This window comes from Microcaecilia unicolor, chromosome 1 (assembly GCF_901765095.1).
Source record: "Microcaecilia unicolor chromosome 1, aMicUni1.1, whole genome shotgun sequence".
NCBI lineage: Eukaryota > Metazoa > Chordata > Amphibia > Gymnophiona > Siphonopidae > Microcaecilia > Microcaecilia unicolor.
The window spans coordinates 534,982,671-535,006,805 of NC_044031.1; the positions used below are offsets into that span (position 1 = coordinate 534,982,671).

General features: G+C 42.9%; 1 protein-coding gene across 1 annotated transcript in view; it reads right to left on the bottom strand.

Moving 5' to 3' along the window:
* The window catches only part of CALB1 (calbindin 1), a 79,338-nt gene that overhangs the window by 4,845 nt on the left and 50,358 nt on the right, over nucleotides 1-24,135 (bottom strand). Inside the window, exons 6-10 of the mRNA XM_030216385.1 lie at nucleotides 19,043-19,120; nucleotides 9,801-9,856; nucleotides 8,884-8,923; nucleotides 8,737-8,790; nucleotides 3,884-3,955 (exon numbers count right to left, since the gene is read on the bottom strand). Coding sequence (XP_030072245.1) covers nucleotides 3,884-3,955; nucleotides 8,737-8,790; nucleotides 8,884-8,923; nucleotides 9,801-9,856; nucleotides 19,043-19,120 — 300 coding nt within the window. The remainder of the gene's footprint in view (nucleotides 1-3,883; nucleotides 3,956-8,736; nucleotides 8,791-8,883; nucleotides 8,924-9,800; nucleotides 9,857-19,042; nucleotides 19,121-24,135) is intronic.

Genomic DNA, 24,135 nt, shown 5'->3' on the forward strand with positions numbered 1-24,135 from the left:
TTGGCTAAAACTAGGCACCCTTCTGCCCAATTAATCTAGGCACCTTGTTATAAAATTACATGTTAAATGTTGGGGGTCTTCCCAGCAGTTAATGTAGAGGAAATGTCATTACTATACATGTCATTATAATACAGAAAAATATATTAAAAAATGTACCCCCAAAAAACTGGTGCTCAGAAATACGCTACACTGTTTCTGAGCACCAATTTCACCTTTTTGGGGTATTTTTTTGCTATTTTTCTGTGTTGTTTTAATATTTCATTAGTGTTGATAAAATTGAAACCTCTACTTTTATAGTGTTTGATTAGTTTTTGGAGTCTTTTGTTGAGATTTTGTGATTCCCATTTTTTGTATTTTTTGACTAATTGAATTATTGCAGAAAATACAATACAGTTAGGTTTACCTACTTAGATGGTATTGACTGCTCTGCATTATCTGCTACATTAATACTTAGGGGTGAATTCTATATATGGCGCCGAAAAAAGCTCTATTTTATAAGCTGCGCTTAAGGCTAGGAGCGATTTACAGAATAGCGCTTATGCCTAGGGATCGTGCTTATGTTTAGGCATGGCCATTTACACCAACCGAAATATGGGGCAAATGTACGCACCCACGTTAGGCAAGTAGCCCCCCTCATTCCCATTTCCACACCCCCCCTTTTTGAACTTGTGTGTAAAATTTAGGCACAGATCCCATGCCTAAATTTATACACATATATTTTAATTAAATCTAATTAGTGTAAATAATTGGTTGTTAAAATCCAATTATCTGCTAATTATCTTGTTATTCAGTTAAATTGCACATGCAAATTGAGCACGCAGTGAAATTTGCATGCACAATTTTTAGTGACTTTTATAGAATTAGGGGGTTAAATGTCAATTCTATATGTGACGGCATAGATGTACCCCCTGTGCATATAAATATATCGAGTACTAGCACTTACACATGCAAGTGTACACTTACCTGTAAAAGTGCCAGCAGGGCGCCTAAGCGTTGTTATGTGTATCTACATAAGTACATAAGTAATGCCATACTGGGAAAAGACCAAAGGTCCATCGAGCCCAGCATCCTGTCCCTGACAGCGGCCAATCCAGGTCAAGGGCACCTGGCAAGCTACCCAAACGTACAAACATTTTATACAAGTTATTCCTGAAATTGTGGATTTTTCTCAAGTCCATTTAGTAGCGGTCTATGAACTTGTCCTTTAGGAAACCGTCCAACCCCTTTTTAAACTCTGCCAAGCTAACCGCCTTCACTACGTTCTCCGGCAACGAATTCCAGAGTTTAATTATGCGTTGCTTGAAGAAAACTTTTCTCCTATTTGTTTTAAATTTACTACACTGTAGTTTCATCGCAGGCCCCCTAGTCCTAGTATTTTTGGAAAGCGTGAACAGACGCTTCACATCCACCTGTTCCACTCCACTCATTTTATATCCCTCTATCATTTCTACCCTCAGCTGTCTCTTCTCCAAGCTGAAAAGCCCTAGCCTCCTTAGTCTTTCTTCATAAGGAAGTTGTTCCAACCCCGCTATCATTTTTGTCGCCCTTCGCTGCACCTTTTCTAGTTCTACTATATCTTTCTTGAGATGCGGCGACCAGAATTGAACACAATACTCAAGGTGTGGTCGCACCATGAAGCGATACAATGGCATTATAACATCCTCACATCTGTTTTCCATACCTTTCCTAATAATACCCTACAGTGTGCTGTACCCACCACCACACTACTCTAGAGACCTGCATGCTGCTCTAATTGACCTGGCTAAAACATCTGAGGCTGTCATAAAGGCTGGTGAGTACTATTTTTATTCACATTTTTGGGTGGGGGTGGGGTGGGAGGGAGACAGTGACCAGTGGGGGAGTGAGAGGGGATCATCGCTGATTCCCTCCAGTGGTCATCCGGTCATTTAGGGCATTTTGTGTCTTATTTGTTCTGACAACAGGTCTAGACCAAAATGTTGAAGTTTTCGCCCTAGCCATTTTTGTTTTGTTCCATTATGGCTGTAAGACATCCAAGCGTTAGGCACTAACGCTTGGATGTCTAACACCCGCCCTAATCCTGTCTTTGAAACTCCTCCAACATACCCCCTTGTGATTTGGATGCACTGTAGACAAAATGCATAGATAGACATCTGCAAAGCAGGTTTTGAAAATACCAATTATTAGAAGAAATGCATCCAAATGGTGCTTTATGACACTTTTTGGACGTTTTTCTCTTTTGAAAATGAGCTCCATAGGTACCTCTGTATCTTTACAAAATAGTGCCTCATTCATGTGATTCTCTTTACAAACAAAATTAAATGTAATATAATATCTGGAATAGTTCAAAGCAAACCAAATCATATATAATATCACCAAAAGTTGTCCTTTCCTTTCTCAGCACACTACCAAAACCTTTATCCACACTCTTATCACCACTCGCTTAGACTATTGCAACTTACTTCTCACAGGTCTCCCGCTAACCCATCTCTCTCCTTTTCAATCTGTTCAAAATTCTGCTCATGACTTATATTCTGCCAGTGTCGCTATGCTCATATTAGTCCTCTCCTCAAGTCACTTCATTAGCTCCCTATCCATTTCCGCATACAGTTCAAACTCCTCTTATTGACTTACAAGTGCATTCACTCTGCAGCTTCTCAGTACCTTTCCACTCTTATCTCTCCCTACACTCCTCCCCGAGAACTCCATTCATTGGGTAAATCTCTATTATCTGTACCCTTCTCCCCCACTACCAACTCCAGACTCCGTTCCTTTGATCTTGCTGCACCATACGCCTGGAATAGACTTCCTAAACCAGTTTGTCAAGCTCCATCTCTGGCCATCTTCAAGTCTAGGCTAAAAGCCCACCTTTTTGATGCTGCTTTTAACTCCTAACCATTACTCACTTGTTCAGTAGCCTTATTTTATCACCCCCACCTTAGTAATTCCCTTATCTCTTTTCTGTCCTGTTTGTCTGTCCTAATTAGATTGTAAGCTCTGTTGAGCAGGGACTGTCTCTTTATGTTCAGTGTACAGTGCTGCGTACATCTAGTAGTGCTATAGAAATGATAAGTAGTAGTAGTAGTAAAGGATCTTTCCTACTGTTAGAACTATTCAAAGTCCTTTTGCCAGTAACTCACCTTTATTATTTATTTTTACCTGGTTTGACTTTAAGGACCCAATATTCAAAATGTATTACCAAAATCCATAAAAACAACACATGACATAAATAATTTCCGAAAATTACTGAAAAGCAATCTATTCAATAAGGCATACCACAAAGATCCATCCTAACTACCAGTAACAAAATTTACACCAGAATTACACAAATTGTAACTCTTTATTCCTGATTGCTCAAGCTAATCTATCACGATTGAAGTTTAATCGAATGCCTTTTATTACTTATTATGAAAATGAATTTTCTTTATCTGACTACCTAATCCACTCTGTTACCTCCATTTTACTATGTATTTCTATTTTCTGGAATTGGTGATCACCATTTCTGAACAACGTAAGCCACATTGAGCCTGCAAATAGGTGGGAAAATGTGGGATACAAATGCTGCAAATAAATAAATAAATAAATAAATAAATAAATAAATAAATAAATAAATAAATAAATAAATAAATAAAATGATTTAAGTGGGCAGAAGAAGCTCCTGCCTGCTTAATCATGCTCAGCAGGCCAGTCACTGATATTCAGCAGGCAGGAGTTAAATGCATAATCTCCAGCAGGAAACTCTTAGCCAATGCCAACACCCGGACCTGGCTTGGCACCGAATCTAATTCTGTCTGTGGCGGTCAGTGCATGAAAAAATGCTGACTGCCGTCAACTGTATATCGACTGGACAAATGTCATTTAAATTCCAATTGCTTTTCTACCACCTAAAAATTTCAAGAATTACCTTTTTGTTCTTTTCACAGAGATCTTTCAGCAATGCCTCTAATTCATTTTCATCGATGTATCCGCTGCCATCCTGAATAATAAATAATGACAAGCAAAGTGTTGGAGTCAAAGCAATTCCAGTTTAAATTTCTGATTTTAATGACTGGCACCAAGATGATCTTTTAACATGCTGATTTTATCTTATTATCTCAGATTTGGCATTAGTCGGCTGTCAGTGATATTTTGCTGCCTACCCTAACTTAATATGTTAAAAATGAGTTTACTGCTGCCTTGATTGTCTGAGTGACAATGCCATCTGCTACAAAGCAAACAATTAAGTTCTATTCTTGGTATAGATTACCATCTCTTGAACTTACTGAATTTAGAGGAAATGGAAAATATAGCTTCATCAGGGCTGGCGATGGGGGTGTGTGGTGGCAAATAGCGTACCTGCCTTGAGCCCTACAGCTCCAGGGGGCCCCTGTTGTATGGCATCTCTTCCCTGTCTACTTCATCTTCCTGGTCTATCTTTAACACATTTCTTGTTACACGGGGCTGGAGACATGGCAGCGGGTCTCCTGAGCTGCCTGCAGCTCCTTGGAACCTTCCTTCCGCCGCATTCTACTCAGGTGGAAACTGGAAGTTGCATCAGAAGGGGGTGGAAAGTGTCAGAAGGAAAGCTCCAGGGCTGCTGCAGGCAGCATAGGAGACTCACTGCCATTGTCTGCACCCAGTGTGATGAGAAATGTGTTAAAGGTATACCAGGAAGGTGAGAGAAACGGGGAAGAGATGCTGGAATATGGGGGCCCCTGGAGATGTTTTAAGGTTGCTTGGTGGGAAGGATTATGAGAAAGTAGGGGATATGCCAGACTGGGGATGGAGGGAGGGGTCTGGAGGAAGAAATAATGGGAACAGAGGGGAGGGAGAATGAGATGGTGGACAATGGGATGGAGGAAAGGAAGGGAGAGGGATAGATGCTGGATCTGGGGTGGAGGTGGTGAAAGGGAGTGATGGAGGGAGAAAGAGATGCTGGATGAGAGGGCAGTCAGGAAGAAAGAGAGGTGTTAGCCCTGGGCAAGGAAGGAAGGGAGGGAGGGAGGGAAGAGGAGAGGAGGAGAAATATTAGACCTAGGGGCAAAACAGAGGGAGGGAAAGGAGAGGGAGGGATGTTGGACCTGGGGGGTGATGAGGAAGAAGGGGAGAGAAATGTTGGAATAGAGATGGCAGAAAGAGAGAGGTGCTGGACCTGGGCATGGAAGGATGAGAAGGAGAAATGTTAGATCTGGGGGTAGAAGAGAGGGAGGAAGGGAAAATGCTGAACAATGGGAGGGAGCAATCTGGATCATGGGGGCAGGAGGGAAGAATAGCAGGAAACATGGAGGGAATGATGTGAGACCATGGGGGGGGGGGGGGGGGCTGGGCAAGGAGAGATGATGGACCAAGAGGGAGGGACGGGTGGAAGAGAGATGGGACAGGAAGATGCAAAGGAGTGGAGGGAAAGGGGCAGGGATATGTTTAACCATGAGAGTGGGGTGGGGAGAGGGAGAGAAGATGCTGGACTATAAGAGTGGAGGGAGAGAGAAGGAGGGAAGATACTAGAAAATGGTGGAACCATGAGGAAGAGGCCAGGAGAGGGGGAGTGGCAAGGCGGTGAAAGGAAGATAGTGAGTACAAAGATAGAAATGTAGTAATGGTGAGTAAATGAAAGAGAAGGGAATAGGAAGAAGTGAGATGGGAAATGAAAGAGTTAGAGCATGAGAGAAGGAGATGGAAGTTGCTAGGTAACTGAAATTTGATAGGACAGAGAAGCAGAAAAGAGATGAAAGAGAAAGATCAACATGTCAGAGACAGGTGTAATGAGAGAATTAAACAAGACAGGAGAGAGAAAAAAAGACAAATGGAAAACAGACACTGGGAAAAGAATTAGTAGAAAGAGCAGAAAAGAGGAACTGGGACAAACAAGATGGCACAATAAAATGTCCTGACAACAAAGGTAGAAAAAGTGTTTTATTTTTCATTTATTAACTAGAACATGCTAGCTTTGGGCTATGTGCATCACAAACGTCTTTGTATTATGTTTAGTGGCATAACCAGATGGCTGATTGGGAGGAGGGAAGGGGAAGGGCACCACATTTTCTCACTCCCTCCCTGCCTGAATACAAAATGTAAATACCTGAGCTGGCATGGATTCCCAAGCCCCAACAGCTGAAGACTTCTTACTGCGGTCCAGCAGCCAGAACTTTCCTAGCTCTGCAACCGGTAGACGTATCCCTGAGTTGCTGCCATCACAGCTGCTGCTGCTTCCCCCATATGAAACCTGAGCATGCATGAAAGCAGAGGTGGCAGAAGCATGGGGACACTGCTGCCAGTTGCATAGTTTGAAGAGTTCTGACCATTAGGCCAGAGGTGGAAGGTCATCAACTGGAGGGGCTTGGGGATCCCTGCCAGCCACAGCAAGAGAAATGGCTAGTTTGGAGGGCCTGAGCCCAAGAGGGGGGCAAATTTCCTCTGTGGCTGCACTACTAATTGTGTTCAGTACAAAAGGAAATGCATTTCTGTTTTTATTTCTCTTCTGTTATAGTATAGTACTTGCCTAGTTTAACTTCTTAGGATTCCCAGTTCAATTTTGGTCTTCATATTTATATTTCTAATGTGTGATCCCTTGTTCTGTATTTGGTGAAGGTCTATCTGTGTTTTGTGTGTGAAGAAGTCACAAAGTTGTTTTATGTTTGGTAGTAATGATGGGCGGGGAAATTGGGGAAAGGGGCAGGGAAAGGAGGGGATCATGGGCCCCCTCCTTAATTTCTGCCTTTATAGTAATACTTGTTAGCTCTCAGGGGTTATAGTCTGTGTTCCAAAGAGAAGACTGCTGCCACAATGCATGGGATATGGGCTCAGATAAAAGGGAAGCCCCATTTGGAGGCTATGAATGAAGCTTTATAGTAAGGCTTCTACATTTACAAGTGGTTAGTGTAGTGTAGGTGTAAGACCACCTGTTCCCTCGATATGATCCCTTCTTCCTGGTTGAACATGAACTCCCTCGGTTTGTTCCCTAAGTCTTCTCTATGGTCTCCAACAGGTTGTCCACTGGTACTGTCCCAGCAGCTTGGAAGTCTGCTCTGTTTAAGACAGTCTTTAAGAAGCCCTCTTTGAATCCCTGACAAGTTTCTAATTATAGGCCTATCTCTAACCTTCCCTTTCTTTCTAAACTAACTGAACAGGTTGTCCTCACTCAACTCAAACATCACTTAGACTCATCATGTTCCCTTCACCGTTTGCAGGCAGGGTTTCACCAGGGTCACTCAATGGCGATGGTCCTGGCTGCCCTTTTGAATAATCTCCAGTCAGCCCTTGATCATCACTGTTCCCTTGATATAAGCACGGCTTTTGACTTAGTTACTCCCTTCTTCTGCAATGGCTAGCCTCCCTGGTCATCTCTGGCATAGTTCTAATGTGGTTTTCTTCTTTCCTCAAAGATCAGTCATTTGCTGTCCAACTCCCCTATTTGTGGAGTGGAGGAGTGGCCTAGTGGTTAGAGTGGTGGACCTTGGTCCTGAAGAACTGAGTTCAATTCCCAGCACAGGCAGCTCCTTGTGACTCTGGGCAAGTCACTTAACCCTCCATTGCCTGCTGCATTGAGCCTGCCATGAGTGGGGAAAGCACAGGGTACAAATGTAACAAAAATAAAGTAAAAAAAAATTTTCTCCTCTTCTTCTGTCCCCCTCTGGTGTGGTGTCCCACAAGGTTCTTCCCTTTTCCCTGTTCTCCTCAGTATTTTTCTCAGCCCCTTGGTGACACTTAATCATTCCACCTCGGTCAAATTGTATATCTATGTGGACGATATTTCATTGGTCTTCCCCAGAACTCCTCTTTCATCGACCTTTCCAGTCTTCAGTCATGTCTCATAAAATCGATGCCTGGTTGTCCTCAAATCATCTGGTTTTGACCCCTTCAAAAACTATTGCTCTGGGTCTCTGGTCTGTTACCCCCTCCCTGCATAATTCCCCCATCCAGTTGGTTCAGTCCTTGAAGTACATTGGGGTGAACCTCAATACTCAAGATATCTTTCAGTCCACATCTCTTCTGTTGTAAAGGCTTCTTTATTTTCTCTCTGTTTCATTCGTTCTCTTCATCTGTACATAGATGACTCCTCCTATGCCACCCCCCTCTGTTCTTTGGTCCTCTCTCGTCTATATTATTTTAATGTTGTTTACTCCGGTCTCCCTCAGGTTTTCATCAAATAGCTTCAGATGGTTCAGAACACTGCCATATGATTACCTGCCTACGCCCACAAGTTCAATCATGTCTCTCCCTTGCTGGCTCATCATCACTGCTCCCTGTTTCCTATCATGTTCTGCTTAAGATTCTCACCCTCACTCATATGGCATTGTACAAGGGTACCCCCTCCTATTTATCTTCCTTGCTGCCCCCCTACACCTCATCTTGCACTTTGCATTCCACCCTCTCCTACCATATCCCCCGCCCATTCTTTTCACCTTGAGTCTATCTGGCACTCGGCCTTTTTATGCCTAACCCCCTCCCTTTGGAATGCTCTTCCCATCCTCCGTGTAGAGCACTCCTACCCCTCGTTTCTGTAAGATGCTAAAAGTCCATTTTTTAGCCTTGGCTTTCCCTACCTTTGCTGCTACACCTTAAACCTAGCCTGCGGTCCTGGATTACTCGCATCTCTGCTTATTTGCTCAGTTTTGATGGAATTCCTTTTCCTTTTTCCTTCCTCTTGTTTATTGTAAGCCGTCTTGATATTCTATGAAGGGCAGTATATCAAGCCTATAATAAACTAAACTCATGATTCAAAGGGAGGAAAAAAGCTTCTGTAATATGAATGATTACAATTTATCTGTAAAAACTTACCTGATCATACAGCTCAAAAACTTTATTGAATTCTTTCCCACTCATTTTTACTCCCTAAAGAATGGAAAAAAGTTCTATTAGAACAATATGAAATAACGGTTTAAAAATGCATTTGTTCAGGCATATATGGGAGATAAAATGATATACCTGAAATTTAAGAAGAAAATTTTCCTGTACAGGGAGTAACCTATGGGGGATAAACATAAAACATTTACAAGGCCAATAAGCCAAACAAGTAACAATATAACTCTTAGACAAAGTAACAGACAGCACATATTAATTCATTATAAAGCAACTCCCAGTTTCATGCAAGGGTGCTAGAAATGAGGCAGTAAGCAATGTTAGCCAAGCTAGCAGTTTTCCTGTCTGACATTTCTGTTGCTTACAAACTTACAATTAATATTTAAAATGCTTATTTTTTTTCTGAAGAATAATTTACGGTCTGCTATACATGTGTTAGCCCAAAGCACAGACCCTCCATCTGTAATATTTACATGAATTTGGCACAGCATATTAGTAAGTACGCTGAAATTCAAAGCTAGTTATATGTTGTGGTGGTAATTCTATAAGGATTCACTTTATTTGCAATGGCAGGAACACACATAAATGATGGAATTCTAGTCATTTACATGTGCAAGTGGCCTTCTATAGAACACTGACCAGCAGAAAAGTGTGCACCATGTGTGAATAATGTATACTTTGCCAGTGGGCATGTCCATGGGTGATGTTAGAGCAGACATAAGCACAGCACACAAATACATAAACATACAATGGAGAGGGTCAAAGTACACAGCACAGATGGTCCAATAAGAAGCACAAAGGATTCTCAAGAATGGAACCAGTACACTTTATTATGACTCAACACGGGCCATGTTTCAGAATGAACCAAACCCTGCCTCAGGGGTCAATCAAACAATGCTATATACTAAAGTTGTTGCTCACAATATAGTGGTTCATCACAATGAAAATCCATCCTGAATATAGAATGAATTCCGAATACAGAATGAATTCCTAATGCTACCCTTATGACAACTTTTATACATGGCTTATAATATCAAGCATACCTGGCCATTTCGGTCAATCCCAATTTCCCATCATTGTTTGAATCAAACATTCTGAGCTGAAAAAAAAAAAGACAGCTCGTTGTATACATTGCACATGCATGGTAAAGAGCACAACAACAACAACAAAAATTATAGACAACAGTATTGTATTTGAGAAGACATGTTGATCCAGACCAAAAAAAACTTTATTCTTTGACATCTGAAGAAAGGAAAAGGATTCATGTGGTTTTAGTTAACGCACAGCTTATGTTTTTGCTATAGATGGTATCACAGACTACAAAGAATCCTCTAAACAGTGTTTCCTAAGTCTGGTCCTGGAGCACCTCTTGCCAGTCAGGTTTTCAGGATATCCACAATGAATATGCATGAACTTGATTTGCATACACTGCCTCCATCATATGCAAATTTCTTACATGCATACTCATTGTGCATATCCTAAAAACCTGGGCAGTTAAGCGGAACGAAGATCCAAGATGGCCGCTAAGCACTTGTGACTAGCTGCACGCTCAGATTCCTTCTACCAACATGCCTAAACGGAGAGGGAAATGTACTGCCCGAACTACCCCATTACCTCCCTCGATTCCTGGACCGATGGATCGGTTCTTGAGCCTGCAGGGGACTGCGGTACAGGTCGGGAGTGGACCCTTGACGGGCGCTGCTATTTTGGAGGAGTCGACGGCGTCCCTCGGGCTGGATACAACTTTGAGCCCCGACCATAGAGCTCCGCCCCCGCAACCGCCGATCACAAGCTCACCGCTCCAAGGAGAGCAGGGGCTGACGCAAGAACGCGCTACGACCCCGTTTGCTCTGGGGAATCGATTTCATCTTGATGAGAGCGGACGAGCTGGATCGACTGAAGTAACGGGGGAAAGAGACGATGGAAGAGAGCTAGAGGAGGAACAGGAGGACATATTTCCAGCAGAATTAACCAACAAACCAACAGAGGTAACTTTGGATTCCCTTTGGGAGTTACTGTCCCAGCTGGGGAAAGTATTTATTTCCCAAACAACTAAAGGGGCTCAGAAATTAAAATCTTTAGAGCAAAAAGTGGAAGAAATTGATAATTCTCAGCAAGCTTTGGTAACTCGCATGGATAAAGTAGAACAAGAATCAAAAAAGATAGAAAATCTTCAAATGGCTATGGTTAAAGATATTTCTAATTTAAGATTGAAAGTTGAAACATATGAGAATCATATGAGAAACCTCAACTTGCGATTTGTAAATTTCCCAAGAGTTCAAATGATTCAACCATATGATATGCTGAAAAGATATTTGCGGGAAAAACTTGGGAATTCCGCAGGACAATATTCCACCTTTTACTAAAGTTTATTATCTACCCAATAAACAAGTTATTCAGCAAAATCAACAGGAACAGAGACTTGAAAATTTGTCACAATTTCTAGAGACATCAGACACTGAATCAGCCACAGCGGCCACTTTGGTGGCAACTGTGGCTTTACCACATGATAAACAGTGGTTGTTCTCAATGTTTTTTAAGCATAGGGAAACCCTGTTTTTGGGTTTAAAAATTTCCTTGTTTCCTGATCTCTCTAGAGAAACTCAACGTAAGCGAAAACAGTTCCTTATTATGAGACCAGCAATTCAACAGTTGGGAGGTGTTTTCTTTCTGAGATATCCATGCAAATGTATTGTTAGGATTGACTCTGTTAAGTATGTCTTTTTAGATCCTTCTCAGCTCTCGGCCTTTATTGCGTCTAAAAGAACATCTAGTAGCTTTAAAGAAAGTTAGCATTCTCTTCATAAGTACTTGATTTCCTATTTTGTATTTCCTGAATCTCCTCATAAACTAGGATCTTGGATCTTCTTTATTGTTAGGACTTGAGTATTGTATCAGAAAATATTTACCTAGTGAATAATGATTTTTTTCCCTTTTTCCTGTGATATAATACTATCCTTCAAGTTGTATCTTGAATAATTGTTTGTAAAATTCATAAATAAATAAATAAATAAATAAAAAAACCTGACTGGCAAGGGTACTCTAAGACTGGACTTGGGGAAACCCTGCTCCACAAGAAGGATCAGCAACCCTTGGCATGGAACACTTTCCTAGCTAGGATAACCAGTGTAAATTAATCATAAACGGCATAACACTCTTGAACTTCCCTTTACAAAAATCAATCTAGCAGCTGTATTCTGCAACAGCTGCAGCTGCTTTTGTAATTTAAAAACTATATAGTTTGCTATAATGCATTACGATAATCTAGTTGCAATAAAAGAATCGCCTGTGCTCAGGTTCTAAAATTTTGTGACTGTACTGATGATCAAATAGCATGAAATATGCTCAGTCGAAATAAAAATGTCTTACTCAATGCAGTAATTTGTTCGTTAAAACTCAATTGTCTGTTTTGCTTATGTGACCGAGGTATGACATTCTGCCAATGTTACTTGCTCTAGAGTCTGGCTTCTTGGAGTTTCTAGTTCTGTTTTTCACAGCACATTATGATTTGCATTTTGTAGTTACTTTGTGTATTGTGAGACTGTATCTATGGTCTATGTGTATGTGACCAAAGTGAGGTATTATGCTGATCTGTAGTTTCTATGGAGAGAATCCTGTTTCCTCTCTTTTCATAAGTACATAAGTATTGCCATACTGGGACAGACTGAAGGTCCACCAAACCCAGCATCCTGTTTCAAACTGTGGCCAATCCAGGTCACAAGTACCTGGCATGATCCCAAAACAGTACAATATTTTATGATGCTTATTATAGAAATAAGCAGTGGATTTTCCCCAAGTCCATTTTAATAATGGTCTATGGACTTTTCCTTTAGGAAGCCATCCAAACCTTTTTTAAACACTGCTAAGCTAACCGCTTTTACTACATTCTTGGCAACAATTCCAGAGATTAATTACATGTTGAGTGAAGAAATATTTTCTCTGATTCGTTTTAAATTTACCACTTTGTAGCTTCATTGCATACCCCCTAGTCCTAGTATTTTTGGAAAGAGTAAAAAAGCGATTCACGTCTACCCATTCCACTCCACTTATTATTTTATCGCCCCTCAGCCGTCTTTTCTCCAAGCTGAAGAGCCCTAGCCGCTTTAGCCTTTCCTCATAGGGAAGTCATCCCATCCCCTTTTTCATTTTCGTCACCCTTCTCTGTACCTTTTCTAATTCCACTATATCTTTTCAGAGATGCAGTGACCAGAATTGAACACAATATTCGAGGAGTGGTTGCACCATGGAGCAATACAAAGGCATTATAGCATCCTCATTTTGTTTTCCATTTCTTTCCTAACAATACCTAACATTCTATTTGCTTTCTTAGTTGCCGCCGCACACTGAGCAGTGGGTTTCAATGTATCATCAATGATGATGCCTAGATCTCTTTCCCAGTCGGTGACTCCTAATGTGGAACCTTGCATTACATAACTAGAATTCAGGTCCTCTTTCCCAATAAGAGACGTGCTCATGTTCCAGGGACTGGTATATTATTTGTGATGCTGCTTTTTTATATGCCCAGTGGCAGACAATAGCAGGAGTGGCTACTCTGGAGTGTGTGGTAACTATGGGGGCGGAGCCATGGATAATCACCCCACCCCCTTTGAATGGCCCTATAAGAGAACCCGCACCCTTTTTCCTAGAAAAAAAAGCACTGGCCAGAAGAATGATAAATTGTTAATATAAATTGTTAAAAGTCCTGGTAGAACAGAAGCAACCATGTGGCTGTCTGGTAGGTTGTGATGGTATAATCAACTAGCACCTGGCTCTGTCTGGCAGACTGCATTGATTATAATAACTAGAAATCCTAATGGTATACACAGATGTTTCCCTACAGTCAGATTTGTCTTGCAGGCTACTCAGAGAACCTAAGAAGCTCACTGGTTACAGCATCTATTTGAATCAGGTTATGATGCTCAGATCAAACTATTATACTTGGCCTTTTTGAGAAGCTGCAAGTACTTGATAATCTGTTGACTTTACCTCCATCTGTCTTTTATGTTTAAAATCATTTTTATTGAGATATGTAACTGCAAACACAGCAATCATAACTAACAAACAAATATCTAATGTAAAAGACCAACTCCCCTCTCCCCTCCCAACTACCCCACTTCTGTCTTTTAAAGAACCCCCCCCCAAAAAAAAAAAAAAAAAAATCCTCTCTCTTCACTTGCAGGGGTTCTGACTCTTTAGTCCCACCCTGAGCACCCACCCCTAGATTAACTTCCTCTATCACCCACCAACACCTAGGTTAACTCCCTTTCTATAGGAATATCAAGAGGCAAGTATCTTCAATATACCCTAATTGGTCAATCCTACTCATTCATATCCCTTAATCCAGTTCACTTTTTCATACTTGTGAATCACATCAGCATGACCTTCAGTCAATGCAATGCATGTTGTGCTTCAATCCTAAGGCAAACTTCTGGTACCTTAGAGCTTGCCCCACCTGTCTTCAATTATCAGCTATGAAAGATGAGATCAACAACCTCAAGAAGGAATTGGCTACAATTAAGGAAGCATCCAGGATTACCCAATTCCCAGCCCATTTACCACCAGCATTGCCACAGAGAATAAAGCAACAGAGGAATCATAGGCGGTCGGTGGCCCAACTGTTTGGGGAGGCTAATGGGGGCGGGGGTTAGGGGTGGGGCCAGGGGCGGAGCTTACTTCATAATTGTCTGACAACACAGAAAAAAAATAAGTAAAAATAAAATAGTCATAGTTAATACCTTTTATTAAATTTAGATATTAGATGTCAAAGAATAAAGTGGTTGCTCAAAGCATATACTAACCACAATTGCTCAACTGCAAAACACTATGCACAACTTTGTGCAAACACACACTCAGAACCTTACTGTACCATAAATATTACACTGGGCAGACCCTAATACACCAATATACCACCCATAGGGAAAATGCAGACCGTCAACAATACGATACAAGGGATCATATCACAATTCTCATTTAGAGCCACAAAACACCCTTTTAGGGTAGATAGTGTTCACAATGAGCTCCTTTTATTAACGACCATATGTAGATCCTTCAAGAGGTAGTGTGTCATGATTTACGCTGTACACCCTTTCTGATGTTTTGGTGCCACCTCAGTAAGCCCAACACACAATCTCTCCACTGCAAAACACTATACACACACTTGTGCAAAAACACACTCATAGTCTTACCAAACCATAACAGCACTAATTCCAAGGACAGGACGAGCTACAACCTTTATGTGTGGAAAGGCAGGACTATAATTACATGGGCTCTAAAACACCAGTACACAACCTAGTGAAACAAAAACAAAACAAAAAGGGCTGCAAATACTACATGCTAGCAGAATACTGCATCTTGATCACACATGAAAAACACATGACAACAGATATGAAGGCAAAATACTGAACTGGAAAGTTACCTCAAGAAGTCAGACTCAGCATGCAGCAATACTAGAAAAATTGAAACTTACATGCAAAATATCACAGATGTACATTTCCAAAAGCTGACATATTCCAATTAATAAATTCTGAATAAAAAATGTTTTCCACCTTTGCTGTCTGAGCATTTAGTTTTTCTATTAGCTTTGGTCCCAGTGTCTTCTTTCCATCTGATATTTTTTTCTCTCACCATGTCCACCATCCTTCTGTGTCCTTATGCGTCCTATCTACCATCTGTAGCCCTGACCCTATCCTTTCTCCAGTTTCAACATCTGCCCTCAAAGTGTTCCAATCCAGCCCTTAAATTCAGCAATTTCCCCTCCATCCATATAAAGCATTTCTCCTCACTCCCCTCCCCTCCATCCATGTGCATCTACTTCCTCTGTCTTCTCTCCCCTTCATCCATGTCTAGCATTTCTCCTCTCTTCCTTCCACTCCATCCGTGTGCATCTCCTTTCTTTATCTATCTTTCCTTCCCTCCATCCTTGTCCAAGATTTCTCCTCTCTTCCCTGCCCTCCATCCATGTCCAGCATTTCTCCTCTCTTCCCTCCCCTCCATCCATGTGCATCTCCTTCCTGACTTCCCCCTCCATCCATCCATCCATGTCCAACAAATTTCCTCTCACCCCTGCCTCCTCCATCCACATCCATGTTGTCCAGCAATTCTCCTCTCTCCCCTGCCCTCCCCTTCATCCATGTCCAGGACCTCTCCATTCTCCCCTGCCATCTCCTCCATCCACCTATATCCTGCAAATTTCCTCTCTCCCCTGACCCCATTCATCTATCCATGTCCAGCAATTCTCCTCTTTCCCTTGCCCTCCGCTCCATCCATCCATCCATGTCCAGGAACTCTCCATTCTCTCCTGCCCTCTCCTCCATCCATCTCCAGAAAATTTGCTCTCTCCCCTGTCACCTCCATCTATGCTCAGCAATTCTCCTTTCTTCCCTGCCATCCCCTCCATCCATGTCCAACAATTCTCCTCTCCCCTGCCCTCCTGTCCAGCGATTTCTTCTCTCCCCATGCCCTCCCCTCCAACAATCCAAGTCCAGTAATTCTCCTCTACCCTGCCCTCCCCTCCTCTACAGCAGTCTGTTCTCTCCCCTTGAACTCGCCTTCTCTCCACATCCAGCGATTCTCCTTGCCTCCCTCAGCTCCCCAACAGCTCTCCTCTCTGTTCCTTTCTGATCCCCCCCCCACGCAACCCTTTTCCTCTCCGTGGCAGCGGTTTTGCGAGGCAGCTCTGGCTCTCCCTCCTTCCTTCCTTGGTTCCCGCTCTGACTGGCTCCCCGAATCGATCGGCAGCCCCCCCCCTGCACGTTTTAACCTTTACTTTCCGACGTGGCAGCGACGTCAATCAAAGAAGAAGAAGGGCACAACAGGCTCCCTCCCTTCCAGCTTCTCTCTTCACACAGTGTCCCGCCTTCAGCAACAGTGATGATGCATTTCCTGTTTCCGCGAAGGCGGGGCACTGTGTGAAGAGAGAAGCTGGAAGCGAGGGAGCCTGTTGTGCCCTTCTTCTTCTTTGATTGACGTCGCTGCCACATCGGAAAGTAAAGGTTAAAACGCGCGGCGGGGGGGGGGGGGGCTGCCAATCGATTCGGGGAGCCACAGAGCGGGAACCAAGGAAGGAAGGAGGGAGAGCCAGAGCTGCCTCGCAAAACCGCTGTGCTTGTGAGGGCAGTGGGGAAATTGGAAGTCCACGATTGGGCTGGGGAGGCTTAGCCTCCCCAAGCCTCCTATACGGGGCGCCTATGAGAGGAATAGATGGATCACAGTAAGCTCAGGTAGATTACGACCTGTGACACAGAAGCATTCAACCTCCAACCTTTGCCTCTGTATAATTCCTTTGCTGCACTGGATGATTATGATGCTCAGAAAAGTGCTGATGTGGAACCAGAGGCAAGGAATGTAACACAGTCCAAGAGATATCCCCAAAACAATGTCAGATCTGTGCAAAGTGGAAAATTCTTACTGCTAGGAGACTCCATTAACAGTGGCATTAACTTAGGAACACAGTTCAAGGGTCTCAACCTAGTGAAATGTCTTCCAGGATCTTCAGTTACCAGAAGTACTGACCAAATATTGAACGTGATCCAAGAAGAGAGCAATGATTCTAAAACTGATGTTCTAATCCACATGGGGACAAATGACCTGGCCAAAAATAGCAAGGTTAAGGCACAGAGAGCATTCCAGAAGCTTGGGGAGGGACTGAAGTCTTTGATTCAGACTGCAGCTTTTTCTGGAGTAATTCCCACTTGTGGGAAGGGAGAGGAAAGACTATGTAAAACTGAGGAATTCAATAAGTGGCTTGAATCTTGGTGTAAAGAAGAAGGTTTTAGATACATAGGAGGATTGCCCAAGATCAAACCTCTGTCTCTTCTTCCCCTCTACCATCATGTCTAACATCTCTCCCTCCCCTCTACCCATATGTTCAACATTTCTCCCTCTCTCACCCCTCTTCCCTCACCATGCAGCTACTCTCCCTCCCCTCTACCTCCATATGCAAGATTTCTTTATTTCTCATCTCTCTCCCCCTTGCCCAACAATTCTCCCTCTCTCACTCCTCTCCCCTTGCAGCATTTCTCTCTCAGTACCCCACTAAAAGATTGTTCACTATCTCATCCCTCTTCACCCCTTTGCTGCACTTCTTCCTTCCTCCTCCTCTACCCCAAGTACAGCAAGTCTGCCCCTCTCTCTCTATGCAGAATCTCTCCTTCCCTCCCCCACCCCACCCCAACTCTCCCTTTTGCTTCAATGGGTCGCTGGCATAGGCAGCAATACCCAGATGCTGCCTGCTGCTAACCCGGAAGCCTCCCCTATGTCGTGTCCTGCCCAGGCAGAAACAGGAAGTTGGTGCAGCAGAGAGGAGGCTTCCGGGTTGGTGGCAGGCTGCATCTGGGAATCACTGCCACTGCCGGGGACCCATTTAAGCGAGAGTGACGCAGAACCATGGGATCCCACCCTGCTCCCTCCGCACCAGCACTGTCAATGGTGCATCGCTGCTGGGTGAGCCCAGGCCCACCTGTTCCTACACCCCTGAGGGAGACCAATGGGGTCTAAATTGAATGGTTATTGACTGACCTGGTGCCAAAGAATGCCCTGTTATATCCAAATGTCATCATAAGAGCAAGAAGAGAGCATATGGATCCTGAGACATGGGTAGACTGGATGGGTTGATGTGTTATGTGCTATGTTCAAATCTAATGATGTAGAAGTTTGATAAATCTTGCAATATATTATAGTAGGGAAGGAAAATAGGACTATATGTGTATGTGTATCAAAAAAGGCCATATTCAAAACATTTATGCAGGTAAAATTGGGCTTTACTCACCTAAATGTATTTGAAACCATTTACAGATAAAATCATTCAGAGTGATTAACAATAAAACAATGTAAGAACAATGAAAAATAAAAAGACAAAACAATACTGAATAGTGATACCATGTCATAAAGTCCCTTCTCTCCACATCCAAAACTCTTCAGTTTTTAAAGAACATAAAACACACACATCTGGCTCTTTAAAGATTTTCCCACTTAGTTTTCATAAGTACTCTGTAGTTAGCCTACTTGGTTTTTCAAAGTTTAATGAAAGAATATATAATATTTGTTTCGCCAATGAAATGAATCACAGTCTAAGAAGAATCCAAATGCTGGTTAACAACACTTTATTGCTATATACCATTACCAGAGGCGAAACTATACCAACTGGGGACATTTATGTTCCAAATGGAGTGAGATTAGAGTGATAGTTTACAGCATTTCAGCTAGAATTACACAGTAACATTTACCAGTGATTGGTTTTCAGTTCAAGAGTTATATAGTATGGAGTCTAGTGGATAGCAAATCTTACCATTGTTTGTGTATACTCTTCTAGTTTGGAGTCATCATAAGACTTTTTCGCCTTCTGTAGCAAATCTTTCAGAAAGCTCTGTTAAAATATTAAGCAGAATTTCAGGTAAACATAGTCACAGAGAGAGAGAGAGAGAAAGTATTTGAATTATTTAATGGGCCTACTTTGCAAGCATTGCTGATACCTTTTCCCCTTATATAATGAAATGAAACATTTGTAGCAGCTAATTATAAGAACTGCCATAAGTGATCAGATCAAAATTGAACCTAGCCCAACGTCCTGGCTCCACTAGGTCAGCAGCAGTGTGTAAATGGCACAGCATGTCTAGAATATTCTCTACTATGTCATACTCTGTCAGTTTCTAGCAGTTATAGTCTAGGAACGCACAGATGTCCTTGAGTGTTATTTTTAACAGCCTATGATTTGACCGACCTTGCATACATTTGTGTAATCCTTTCTTGAGCATGGTTATGCTATATACCTTATAACGTCACTTGTCTATGAGTTTCACAGGTTGACTGCATTATGATATGCACCCATTCTTTTGTTTGTTTTAATTCAATAATGAAATCCAGGCAATATCTAATAGTATGAGAAGGCTGCTAAATGTCACAACTAATGCAGAAATTTTAAAAAGTAACGCTTTGTACTTTTTTTTTTTTCTAATTCCATTTTCTAATAGCATTGATCCTCATGGCGTCAAGTTCTGTTGACAGGACACGGTACTAATGACTAGATTCACAACAAGGATAGATTTTGGATGAGATTCTTGTTTCTGCTTCTTAGACCAAAACAGATTAGATATATGGTAAATGTAATAGTCTGAGCCTTCAGCTACAGGACAAGTAAATGTGAGCATAGCTTACTAACTAGAATGCAGTGTTGTGAGCAGGGGCGTAGCCAGACTTCGGCGGGAGGTGGTACAGAGCCCGACGTGAGGGGGCACATTTTAGCCCCCCCCTGGTGCCGCCGACCCCCCCGCCATTGCTGAATCCCCCCCACCAACTTTGACCCCCCTGCCATTGCCGAACCCCCTGCCACCAACTTTGACTCCCCCCCTGGCGATGACCCTCTTGACCCCCCTCCCGCTGCCAACCCGCCGTCGCCCACCTTTGCTGGTGGGGGACCCCAACCCCCGCCAGCCGAGCCAAGGTCCTATTCTTCCTAATCCCGTGCAAGGCTTCGTTCTAGTCTGACGTCCGACATCAGACTAGAATGAAGCCTTGTGCGGGATTGGGAAGAAGAGGACCTCGGCTCGGCTGGCGGGGGTTGGGGTCCCCCGCCAGCAAAGGTAGGCGATGGTGGGTTGGCAATGGGAGGGGGGGTTGAGAGGCAAATCTACAGGGCCCAGGCACCCGTGGCCCCATACTGTCTACGCCACTGGTTGTGAGAGCCCCTGAAATTTCTTGCATCAAACATAACATTCCCCATACTTAAGTATGTGCCCCTGAGGATGGAAGTCACTGAGTCTTCCTATGATCACTTTCTCTCTGATGTCCTTGATTTATAGTTCGGTACAGAATTATGATACATCAATAGTTTCTTTTTTTTTTTTTTGGGGGGGGGGGGGGGTAAAAGCACTCCATGTAGAATACCAAGTCAAAAAAAAAGCAAATGCAGACAGCCAAGCAAGTTTCCAGAACATATAGGGCTAGATTCTATAAATGGCACCTAAAAGACCCGCTTAAGAGTATTCTATAGGCCACACCACAAGTTTGTCGTGGTTTATAGAGTAACCCGTAAGCGGAGAGGTTGTATGTAAACTTAGGTGCCACCATGTGCACCAATGAAAATGTGTAAATGGCTGAACTAAATTTATATGTGGAGCACCCAGAATCTATAATTATGTACGTAAATCAAAACCACGCCCTGATCGCCCTGAAACACCCATGACCCTCCCATTTCCATGCCCTCTTTTTTAGACCGCAAGTAAATTATAAGTGCAGATCCCATGCCTAACTTTACACAGGCGAGTCCCAATGAATAATTAGTTCTAATTGCTTGTTAAAAAGCCAATTATTGGCACTAATTGGCTTGCTATTCTATTAAATTGGTGACTTTTATAGAATCCGGGGATAAAGAGCAATTCTATAACTGGGCGCCCACATTTACACACCACTTGTATGCATAAATACAGAATACCAGTCCTTTTATGGATGAGTATACACATATGTGTATTAAGTGGCATGACAGTCATCTAAGTACTATTCTGGGAGGGTGTGTGAAAGTGGCATAGAGCTGGATTCTATAAATGGTACTCAAAATTGGAGCTGGAAAAGATTGGTGCTGTGCATAATTCTATAAAGGGTAGTGCCCTTTTTGGAATCACACAGTACCCATGACCTAAGTTTGGGTGCCAGACTTATACTTGCTGAAATCTGGTCTAAATGCTTTCACCCAAGTTGGGCATACTGACCCATTATTCAGTAACACTGCGTGCAACTTTTTGGAATGCCCCCGGCACACCCATGGCCCTCCCATGGCCATGTCCCCTTTTGAGTTGTGCACTATGGGATTTTGGTGCCGGGTATTATAGAATAGTGCACAGCCAGATGCGCGCGCAAATCCCAATTCGTGCCAATTAACGTCAATAACTAGTTAACATCCAATTTTTATTGGTAAATTGCTTGTTAGCAAATTAAGATGTACGCACATCTCAGCAGTGCATCCAAATCTGGATACCATATATAGAATCTGGGGGATGATGTGTGGCAGTGGCCAAAAAAGCAAACAGGATAATAGGAATGATTAGGAAAGGGATGCACAGTAAGACCAAGAAAATTATAATGCCTCTGTATCACTCTATGGTGCGACCTCACTTTGAGCACTGTGTTCAATTCTGGTCACCATATCTCAAAAATATGTGGAGGGGCATAATCGCAAGGGACGACCAAGTTTTTCTGAGGATGTCTTCACAAAACGTCCTGGTGGAGGGGGCGGGGAAACCCGTATTATTGAAACAAGATAGACGTCCATCTTTCATTTCTACAATATGGTTGGGGACGCCCAAATCTTGACATTTAGGTCGTCCTTAGAAATGGTCGTCCCTAGACTTGGTCGTTTCTGATTTCCGGCGATAATGGAAACCAAGGACGCCCGTCTCAGAAACAACCAAATGCAAGCCCTTTGGTCGTGGGAAGAGCCAGCATTCATAGTGTACTGGTCCCCTTGACATGCCAGGACACAAACCGGGCACCCTAGGGGGCACTACAGTGGATTTCACAAATTGCTCCCAGGTACATAACTCCCTTACCTTGTGTGCTGAGCCCCCCAAAACCCACTACCCACAACTGTACACCACTATCATAGCCCTTATGGGTGAAGGGGGGGCTCCTAGATGTGGGTACAGTGGGTTTCTGGTGGGTTTTGGAGGGCTCACATTTACCACCACAAGTGTAACAGGTAAGGGGGGAGGGGCGGACCTGGGTCCACCTGCCTGAAGTGCACTGCACACACTAAAACTGCTCCAGGGACCTGCATACTGCTGTGATGGACCTGAGTATGACATTTGAGACTGGCACAAAATATTTTTAAAGATGTTTTTTGAGGGTGGGAGGGGGTTAGTGACCACTGGGGGGTAAGGGGAGGTGATCCCCGATTCTCTCCGTTGGTCATCTGGTCAGTTCGGGCACCTTTTTGTGCCTTGGTTGTAAGAAAAACAGGACCAGGTAAAGTAGTCCAAGTGCTCGTCAGGGACGCCCTTTTTTTAATTATGGGTCGAGGAAGCCCATGTGTTAGACATGCCCAAGTCCCGCCTTTGCTACACCTCCTACACGTCTCCATGAACTTTGGTCGTCCCCTCGACGGAAAGCAGTTGGAGGTGCCCAAAATTGGCTTTCGATTATGCCGATTTGGGTGACCCTGTGAGAAGGACGCCCATCTTCCGATTTGTGTCAAAAGATGGGCGTCCTTCTCTTTCGAAAATGAGCCTGATAGGAATTGGAAAAAGTTCAAAGAAGAGCGGCCAAATTGAGAAAGGGGTTGAATTTCTCTCATATGAGGAAAGGCTAAAGAGGTTAGTGCTCTTCAGCTTGGAAAAGAGATGGCTGAGGGGGGATATGATTGAGGTCTATAAAAGCCTCAGTGGTGTAGAAGGAGTAGAAGGGAATCAATTTTTACTCTTTCAAAAAGTACAAAGACCAGGGGCACTCAATGAAATTACATGGAAATACTTTTAAAACAAATAGGAGGAAATATTTGTTTTCACTCAAAAACTAGTTGAGCTCTGGAACTCACTGCCAGAGGATGTGGTAATGGCGGTTAGTGCATCTGGGTTTTAAAAAAAGGTTTAGACAAGTTCCTGGAGAAAAAAATCCATAGTGTGTTATTGAGATGGAAATGGAGGAAGCCACTGCTTGCCCTAGGATTGGTAGCATGGAATATTGCTACTAACTGGGTTTCTGCCAGGTACTTGTGACCTGGATTGGCCACTGCTGGAAGCAGGATACTGAGCTAGATGGATCATTGGTCTGACCCAGTATGGATGTTTTTATGTTCTAAATGTAAAGAGGGTGTTCACCTGGGTGAAGCATGGGCAGGTCCTAGGTGTGTCTCCCACTTATGCACATAACTTAGAGAATACTGTAGGATGTGCATCTGTGTTACATTTAGATGCACATAATCCACAATGATATCGACTATTGTATCAAATATATTTTTTTATTAATAGGAGGAAAAACCTCAAATCGTAAAGGAACCCTCCTTCATTGATAATATCAACAGTAGGGAGGACCTTTAAATCATCACGGGTAAAAACCTCCTTTTATGTTGTATATTTGTTATTTTTAACAGTATGTGGCTTCTGCGCCTTTGTTTTAAACTTTCAAAATCATGATCATCGTCTATTTAAACGATAGTACGGGATAATTGCGCTTATCTTTTTTGTCTACAGTCAATCTGACACCTCCCACGGCCCGACTTTGGCCTCAGTTTCGAATCCTTCCTCAGGGTACCGTGGTGTCTGACTGCTCAAATCTGCAGAAAAAGTGCAAAAAAATCTCAACTTGATTTTCCAATAACATTGTTGAAGTGCCCAGCATTTTAAGCTTTCAAAAGCGTATCCTTCTTTATTGCAATGAACTGCCAAAGGTGCT